The 9,904-nt window shown below is 36.1% G+C and overlaps 1 protein-coding gene across 7 annotated transcripts in view; it reads right to left on the bottom strand.

Annotated features, from left to right (window-relative positions):
- The window catches only part of LRBA (LPS responsive beige-like anchor protein), a 712,651-nt gene that overhangs the window by 398,831 nt on the left and 303,916 nt on the right, over positions 1 to 9,904 (bottom strand). For all 7 annotated transcript variants that reach the window (XR_014812812.1, XR_014812814.1, XR_014812813.1 and 4 more), the window contains one exon: positions 886 to 1,052. Coding sequence is in view for 4 of the 7 variants with exons in the window: in XM_021100637.2 (XP_020956296.1) it covers positions 886 to 1,052 (167 nt within the window). In the remaining 3 variants the exon portion in view is untranslated. The remainder of the gene's footprint in view (positions 1 to 885; positions 1,053 to 9,904) is intronic.

The following is a 9,904-nucleotide window of genomic DNA, read 5'->3' as shown; positions in this document are numbered from 1 at the left end:
CTAATTTAAAGTTCAGCTTTTAAAAAACTAGAATTGTTTTCTATTCACAGGAAAATTTCCACAACTAGTCTTAGATGTCTGCTAGACATAAAAATTGCCTAAAACACAAGTAGAAACCAATACAAGTAATTTGCTATGTTCTTGCTGCTGTCTTCTAAAAAAAGTTATGCAGAATGAGAAATTAAAAAACATCTTTCCAATAGGAAAAAAAAGAACTTTTCCATGAACATTACTTAAATGAGTCAAAACATGTTACTAAGACTGGTGGCATAAAATATTCCAAAAAGACTAAATTTCATGATTTATCTAAACTCCTTAGTCCAAGAAGGTAATGGACTTATTTTATTTGTAGAAATTAGAATAAAAAATAGCATGTTGAGTTTGGTCATCTTAAAAGGAGGTACATATAGTGAATAAAATTTTAAAGAAGACATTTCTTCATCATAGACCTGTAACTTGCAACATAAGCCAAGAAAATAACACATATTATTATGGTTCCAAATTTATGCATTAAAAACTCCAAAGTATAAAATAGAGAATCGTTTCTTAAAATATTGTATTTGTATAAATTTACATATAAGTGCAGCTAGTGAAATACTTCACATTAACTACTTCCCTTAACATTTATTTCACTTCAAAATGAATACGTGTATCAGCAACTATTCTTTTAATGTAGTGGAAGGGAACTGAAATATCCACAAAGATTCATAACTATACCCGTACTGATTTTCTCCTTCCCCTTTTCTTTAAATTCATAATGGATGATAAAATACAAAATTAAATAACTCTGTTCTTCATCTGGCCTTGATCATATCCAAAGCCATTTACCTAAACCTTGGCCTTCTATAGAAAATCAGTGGCCAAATCCTAAAGGCATCCCTTTACCTCACTGTGGAATTTCCCCAGGCTCCATGCTTGTCTGTGAGAATGTTGATAATTTTCTGGATTAGCTGAGTTGCTGTCACATGGTCTCGATATTTAGCTGCTCTTATCAGATGATCACACATCTTTTCATCCTCTCGTTTGTCTGCAGAATACTGGGCACAGAGTGACTTGGATAGGAAAAAGAAACATACTGTTATTACCATAAAAATGTAGGAAAAAAACTTTAAAATGCATTATAAAATAATCTCTAATAAGAACTGAACCAACCAAAATTTTTATAAAATGCATGATAATATAACCTCTAATAAGAACTGAACCAACCAAAACTTTAAAATGCATTATAAAATCATGTCTAATAAGAACTGAACCAACCAATATTTACAAGTGACTTTTACATCCCTCATTATCTGAGTTAACAGACTTAGTGATCTACTGTCTCTGTATAACAATCCCCCAAGAATTTATTTCTCTGAAGTCATTCCTAAGATACACTCAGAAGTGGTTCATATGTAAGCAGAGACCCTGAATAAAGAGTAGAAGCCAGTCATGGGAAGATGCAGGCATCCACATCGCAAGCAGCATGAAGAGCAGTCGCAAAGCAAGATGAATAAAGGGAAGGATGGTATGAAATGAGTTTGGAGGGCAGGGGTTGCATCGCTTAGTCCTGTGTAGTTATGACAAGGCGTTTAGGTCTTATTCTAATGAAATGGAAGATTAATCAGCGGAGTGATATGACTGATTTGCATTTTAAAATGACCACTATAGTATCATTTAGAGAATGGACTATGGTGTGACAAGAGAAGTAAAGAGGAAGACCAGTTAGAAGGCCACTACAGAGGTCCAGAGAAGAGACAGTGGTGACTTGCAGCAGTAAACTGAGCTAGTCCTCAACACCTTGAGAAAATGACAGAAACAGTTTGGTCTTTTAAACCCTAGCTAGCAAAATGGACTAGCAGCACTAGAATCCCATAGGAACTTATTCAAAACTATAGGTCCCTCTTGACACCTACTAAATCAAAATCTGGATTTTAATAAGATTCCAATCATATTTATACATTAAAGTTTGAAAATATTTTTTTAGATATCATCAATTTTGCCAAAAAATTTTAGGGTTTTTTAAGCAATAATCAGATACAAGAAATACAATCACTAGTTTCCAAGATGCTTATTTTTTTTCTTTTAGAACTCAGACACTTGGGGTATCATGTATATGATGCTGTACTACATAATAATTAATTGATTAAAATTAAAAAAAGATTAATGTTAACTTGACTATAATTCTTTTTTTTTTTTTTTTTTAGGCCTACACCCATGGCATATGGAAGTTTCCAGGCTAGGGGTTGAATCAGAGCTGCAGCTGCTGGGCTATACCACAGCCACAGCAGTGCAGGATCTGAGCTGTGTCTGTGGCCTACACCATAGCTCCAGGCAGTGCTGGATCCCCAACCCACTGCGTGAGGCCAGGGATTGAACTCACATCCTCATGGACACTAGTCGGATTCGTTTCCACTGCACTACAGCGGAAACTCTGATACTTAATTCTAACAGCAGAGTCTATTAGACTCCTTCCTTTAACCTCCAAATGCAAACTCACATATCTGTCACATGTATACACAACCTATGATGAGTAATGAAAATATGGTGCTGGAACACGTTTTAACAGTTTATGTACATGAGACACATTGTGGCTGCCTGCCTTTTTCCTGTAAACTAATATAATAGACTGTTGCCAAACACTATCCCCAGCACTGCCCCAAGAACAACAGAGGGCCCTAATTATCCTAAACCAATGAAGGTAATAAGCACACCAGCACTGACACACTATCTCGAGGGACAGCACTTAATCTAACTGGTGGGGTAAGAGAAAGGGTCAAGAGTTTGTTGACAGTTGACAATTCCTAACTTAGGGTATAAAAGAGGAAGTACATAATTCCAGGAGTACTAAAAGTTCTTTTCATACCAGGAGAGAAGTAAGCTTGGGGATGAAGCCAAAACCCAAAGACAGCAAAACTGTGAGAATTACAGAAATAACAAGTTTATTCCAAATGGAACAGGGACTTCCAGATTAGTCGCAGACTAGCCTACCTATTAGACTTTCTGTGAAACCATTTTTTTTTTTTTGGTCTTTTTATGGCCACCCGTGGCGTATGGACGTTCCTGTGCTAGTGGTGGAATCAGAGCTGTAACCACTGGCCTACACCACAGCCACAGCAACACTAGATCTGAATCATGTCTGCTGTCTATACCACAGCTGACGGCAATGCCGGGATCTTTAACCTGCTGAGCAAGGCCAGAGATCAAACCTGGGTCCTCACAGATACTAGTCAGGTTCATTTCCACTGAGCCATGAAAGGAGCTGCTCTGTGAGACCATTTTTTTTTTTTTTTAACTTTTTACAAGAACCTATAGGCTTTTGCTCATTCACTGAAGGCCAGTATGAACTGGGTTTTCTGTTCCTAACATCCACAAGCAAACCAACTGATAAGGTGTTTATCAACATGCACAAGGAGGGAAATATCTCTTAGTTTGTGCAAAACACCAGGCTATACTGATCAAAGGTTGAATTAGCGTGATAGCCTTTGCCCTGGAGAATCCTCGTTCTCTCTAGAGTGTGAGGAGGGAAGCGGGAATAAAAGTACCTTTGTCCACTGGTATAAGAAGGATAGGTTCCAGGATCCCGATGGATACCAAAATCTGCAGTTGCTTAAGTCTCTTTCATCAAATGGCCAAGCATACATAGTATAAAAAAGCAAAACCTGCAGATATGAAGGGCTGTCTATACCTAAAATCATCTCTAAATTACTTATACTACCTAATACAATGTAAGTGCCATGTAAAGAGTTGTTAGGCTCACAAGCAAATTCAAGTTTTGCTTTCTGGAACTTTCTGGATTTTTTTTTTCAAATATTTTCAATTTGTGGTTGGTTGGAATCCACAGATAAAGAACTCATGGATAGAAAGGGCTGACTGCTATGTCATTAACATTAAATAACTGGAGCTAAAAATAATTTTTAATAAAAAGGTTTACAGAAAATAGTAAGAGGGATATGTAAGATGCTCTGAAGGAAGACAGAGAATTGAAGATTTTGAGAAGATACGTTATTCTTAGATGGAAATAAAGAAAACCTTAAAGCAAAAGGCAAGGCAGAAACATGGGTCAATTTCAGGAAGAGGGAAGCAATATCATTCAATCCAAGAACTAAAGATGAGTAGAAAAAGTAATAGATTAAATCAATTCTGGAATGCAGGATGAAGCCTGAAAAAACACAAAGAATCATTGTGTGCATGTGTGTATGTATATGAATATATATTACATATGTATATGAATAAACCTAAGATTGAGAAGACAAAAACTGGACTAAAGCATCATCCCTGACAGTATCTCTTGCCAGACTTGGGCATCTAACTCACTGCACCTGCTAGGTCTGACATGATCTGTAAAGTGACAGGATGACATTAGCTCCAGGAATTGTACAATTAGAAGATCTGGGGCAACCTCTACGACATCAGTTTTAGTACAATGGTGAAAGTAAAGTACCTCTACCTACACGCTGATGTGAAGGAAATAAGTCGTGTTCAGTTGGAAATAAGATGGTTCAGTTGGTCAAAAATATGATTTGCACAAATAATTGAAATATAATTAAGAAATACCTGAAAAAAGGAGTTCCCGTCGTGGCGCAGTGGTTAACGAATCCGACTAGGAACCATGAGGTTGCGGGTTCGATCCCTGCCTTTGCTCAGTGGGTTAACGATCCGGCGTTGCCGTGAGCTGTGGTGTAGGTTGCAGACGTGGCTCGGATCCCGCGTTGCTGTGGCTCTGGTGTAGGCCAGTGGCTACAGCTCCGATTCAACCCCTAGCCTGGGAACCTCCATATGCCGCGGGAGCGGCCCAAGAAATAGCAACAATAACAACAACAACAACAACAACAACAACAAAAATTAAAAAAAAAAAAAAAAGAAAAAGAAAAAGAAATACCTGAAGGGGAGAAGTTTAAGTGACTATAACTAGGGAATTATTCCACTGCAACAAAAATATCAATTGCTATGTGATATTTGCAGATTCATCCTAGAACTAGGCATCATTCTCCAAGTTACTTCACATCTAACCCAGCCATACACTGAGACCAAAAGGACAAAAGGGGAGACATCTGCGGAGTTTTTGTACCTTCAACATTCCCTACTATATACAGCCTGCCCCTGTCTAACCTCACTTGATTAGAGGAAATCAAAATTATTGATGGAAATTAGAAAATAACTGGCTTCTATACTCCCCTGAAACACAGATACTGCCATATTACATGTACTAAAAGTACAAATAAAAGACATTATTTAATGGCCTATTATTTGCTTTTTACTAATATTAGAATGATTTAACTTTATCAAATTGTATTTGCAAACAGTTGGTAAGCTACTAAAGTTTGCTTAAAAAGGTATAATTCTAAAAAGAAGAGTTCAAGGTAAGTTAAATGGTAAAATGGTTTAAAGTGTTCTTTAATGGATCCTCCTTTACAATTTAAACGGCAACTTTTCATATCTGACATAAAATCTATAGATATAAATCACATTAAAGGGCTGTTCTTTCCTGATTATCAATCTCTGTCTCATTGCAGAACATTAGAGTCACATCTAACCTTAAAACATGATAAAACGAAACCAAAGAAGAATGTTTTATAAAGATATAATGAACTTGTACCTGGTCTTTAAGATATCTTTAAAGTGGAATTTGAATACATTCTTATTAAAAAATAACAAAAAATAATAACATATTCAATATAGTACATATCATTCAAAGTCAAGTACAGATAAGGAGTATCTGCTTCAATACACATGTTACTCAACTAGAGGAGTATATGTATTTGTGTGGGTGTGCTTGTGCTTAAAGGTTGAATGGCAGTATCCCAAGAGACCCTACGAAAATGCATCATCTATCACTAAAATCAAGGGCCAAGTCTAGTACTTTCATTCAGTTTTACTTTACATCAACTTTTCTGTTTTCTTATTTTAAGTAACACATGAACTAAGTAATATGACATCACAACAATGACCCCCAAAAATCTAAATCTTAAAAACAAAAGAAATAAGCATCTTGAGAACCACCCATTTGAATATACTTGAAATCCAAGATCTATTACCATTGAAAATCTAGAATCTACTACCACAGCATTAATAAAACATAAGATAAATTCTTAAAAAAATTCACTTATACGGGGCAAAAATAAATAACTGAAGAGAAAAACAATTTAAACTGACCATTTATAAGTCAAGTAACCATTTTGGCCTTTTTTTTTTTTTTTTTTTTTTTTTTTGTCTTTTATGGCCACACTTGCAGCATACGGAGGTTCCCAGGCTAGGGGTTGAACTGGAGCTGTAGCCTCTGGCTACATACATCACAGCCACGGAAACACAGGACCCAAGCCAAGTCTGCAACCTACACCACAGCTCACAGCAATGCCGGATCCTTAACCCACTGAGCAAGGCCAGGGATCAACCTGCGTCCTCTTGGATACTAGTCAAATTTGCTTCCACTGAGCCACAACGGGAACTCCTATTCTGGCTCTAAATGTAAATAAAGAAATAAAGAAAATAGCCCGCTTAGTCTTTCTTTCCAGATGCTATGTCTCAGTCTACAGTTACTATTTGTTCTTTGTGTGAAAGCTTAGAGAGGACTGAACTTAATAATAAGCAGATTTCTCTAGCCATCACTCTGTCATCACTCTGATCACCTTTCTCGGTGGTCAGACTTTTTTCTTTATCACTTACCAATATGCTGGCATTTTCTCAAGGCTTTGTCACATGTCCCCTGGCAATAGCATCCACCCCCATATCATCTACTATTATAAGTTTAGATGGAGATGTCAAATTTTTCATATCTGACCCAGTTGTTTTCCAAAATTCTGACCCCAAATTCTACCTGTAGGATAATCTCCAATCATTGAGTAAGCACCTAAAATTGAAAATGTACAAAACTGAACTCATCATCTTTACTCTAAACATGCTATTACATTGAAAAGGGAAAGCTTTCTGTTACCTGTGACAGAAATTTCCCTCACTTCATATCCCATAATTCCATTTTAGCAAAACCTGTGAATCACTCTTCTCACTGCTCTCATACAGATCTTTATTCGCTTACAACTCAGCTCGTGAAATAATCTTCTACCTGTCCATTTACAAGCAGTCCCAGAATTACTTCTAGAAGAATTTACTTTGGTATAATGCAGATATATTTATATTTCCCACCCTCAAAAAAGTATATGACTGCAGTTCCGGTCGTTGCTCAGTGGTTAATGAATCCCACTAGGAACCATGAGGTTGCGGGTTCGATCCTTGGCCTCTTTCAGTAGGTTAAGGATCCGGTGTTGCCGTGAGCTGTGGTGTAAGTCACAGACGTAGCTCAGATCCTGCATTGTGGTGGCTCTGGTGTAGGCTGGCGGCTACAGCTCTGATTAGACCCCTTAGCCTGTGAACCTCCATATGCCATGGGTATGGCCCTAGAAAAGACAGAAAGACAAAAAAAAAAAAAAACAAAGCATATGACTAAAATGTTAAACAATTAAAGAGGCAAATTTTACTAGCTAGATCTTAGCACTTTCTATAAATCAGTAATGTGGTATATTACCTCTTAAAATGCCTGCCCATCTCATATGCCAGATATACTCAGATTATACACTACTCTCCAAATATCCTCAAGACATTTTCAAGCACCAGAAAATATATTTCTCCTATAGCTTTTACGTGTGAAACAAGTTTAAAGATACCTATTGAGAAGATAAGATGGAAGGGAATTTGAAGGACAAACTATGAGAGAAGAGGAAGTCACAAAAGAGAAAGAGATATAGGTATCTAGAGGTCCTTTTGATTCTATAGCTGAATATACAAAGTGGAAAAAAAAAAAAATCTAAAGAAGTTCTCCGGTCAGGATGGAACCCAAGCCACTGCAGTGATAATGTGGAATCCTTAACTGTTAGGCCACCAGGGAACACAAGATTCAAGCCAATCTTAAAAATTTGTCAAGCTTTCTTATGGATAGTGACAAGCTGAGTTTGAAATATATCTGAACAAAAAAAGAAAATAATAGAAAAACAATTTTACAAAAGAAAAACAAAATTATAGGATTTTATACTCTTTCAATCATACTATACAAGTAGAAATCAAGAGAAAGTAAGTTATTAAAGAAGGATTATCATCTCAACAACTGGTCTGAAACATCTGGTCACAAACAGGGAAACACAAGAAACTTGTCTTCACCTCATACCATACACAAAATATTTAATTCAAAATGAATCAAAGACCTAGATATAAAAGTTAAAATTATTATTATTTTTTAATAGTTATTTCCCCAATACAATTTTTTTTCTACTATACAGCATGGTGACCCAGTTACACATACATGTACACATCCTATTTTCGTACATTATCATGCTCCATCATAAGTTGACTAGACATAGTTCCCAGTGCTACACAGCAGGATCTCATTGCTAATCTATTCCAAAGGCAACAGTTTGTATCTATTAACCCCAAGCTTCCCAACCACCCCACTCCCTCCCCCTCCCCCTTGGCAACCAGAAGTCTATTCTGCAAGCCCATGATGTTCTTTTTGGTGGAAAAGTTAAAATTATAGCACTTCTAGAAAAAAAAAAAAAAAACAGCAGAAAATATGATGAACTTGGGTTAGGCAGAGAATACTTAGACTGAAATTTTTAGACTGAAGACCATAAAAGAAACCATAAAAGAAAATCATAACCATAAAAAAGCCTAATTCAAAGACAAATTAGATGTCAGCTAACTTTATAAAGCTGCTCTTTAAAAGGCATCATTTAGAAAATGAAAAGGCAAGCCACAAATTGGGAAGAATTATTCACTATACATATGACTAACAAAAGATTTACTTCCAGGGTATATATAGAACTCCTATGATTCAATAAGACAAGCAAATTTAAATTAATAAACAAAGGATCTGAATAGACACATTACAAAAGATATATAAGTGACTAATTAATAGTATGAGAGAAAATGCTTACTCTGTAGGGAAACTCAAATAAAAACCACAATAAGCTATCACTATATACACATTAGAAGGGCTGAAATTAAAGGAACTGACAACATCAAATACTGTTAAGGATATGGAACAAACGGAACTCTCACACTTACGAACTAGCCAGCTGATGTGTAAAATGCACAACTATTTTAGAAAATAGTTTGTTGGTTTCTTGTAAGCCCAAATATATATTTGCAACAGCACCTAGCAATTCCACTCCTAGATACTTCCTCAAAATGAGTAACATATTTCCACAAAAAATATATTATATGAATATGCCCACAGTGCTTTTAATAAGAGCCAAATACTGGAAATAACTCAATATCCATCTATAGATGGATAGTAACATTGGCCGGCAAAAAAAGAAACAAAAGCACACACACAATAGGGTGTTAATATCAAAAAACTTTAATGCTAACCAAAAGAATCCAGACAACAGAGTATCTACCATGCAATCTCATTAATATGAAATTTTATAACATGCAAAACTATCCACAATAACAGAAACCAGATGAGCAGTTGCTTACAGTTGGATATGTGGAGAAGAACTGACCACAGTAAATCACAAGGGAATTCTCAAAGATGATAGAAATTTTCCATATCTTGATTGTGACAGTCACACAGGTATGTTTTATCTACTTATCAAAACTCATCACACTGTATACTCAAAATGGGTGTATTTTATTACATATAAACTATACTTCATTCAATTTAAGGAGGAGTTCCCACTGTGGTGTAACAGTATCAGCAGTGTCTAGGGAACACTGGGTTGTGGGTTTGATCCCTGGCCTGGCTTAGTGGTTTAAGGATCAAGAGTTGCCACAGATGTGGCTTAGGTAGCAACTGTGGCTGGGATCTGACCCCTGGCCTGGGAACTCCACATGCTGCAGGGCAGTCAAACATGCAAAAAAAAAAAAAGAAAAAAAAAGTATTTAAGAAGTTTTTAAAAACTGAATAGGCAAGATACTACCAGGGAAGAAATTA

This window comes from Sus scrofa, chromosome 8 (genome assembly GCF_054392235.1).
Source record: "Sus scrofa isolate SSC_HxYL_T2T_F1_AM1 chromosome 8, Sscrofa_HxYL_maternal_Yorkshire_Landrace_v2.0, whole genome shotgun sequence".
NCBI classification, from domain to species: domain Eukaryota; kingdom Metazoa; phylum Chordata; class Mammalia; order Artiodactyla; family Suidae; genus Sus; species Sus scrofa.
The sequence above is the reverse complement of the archived record's forward strand: the minus strand, read 5'-3'. Positions and strand labels throughout refer to the sequence as shown.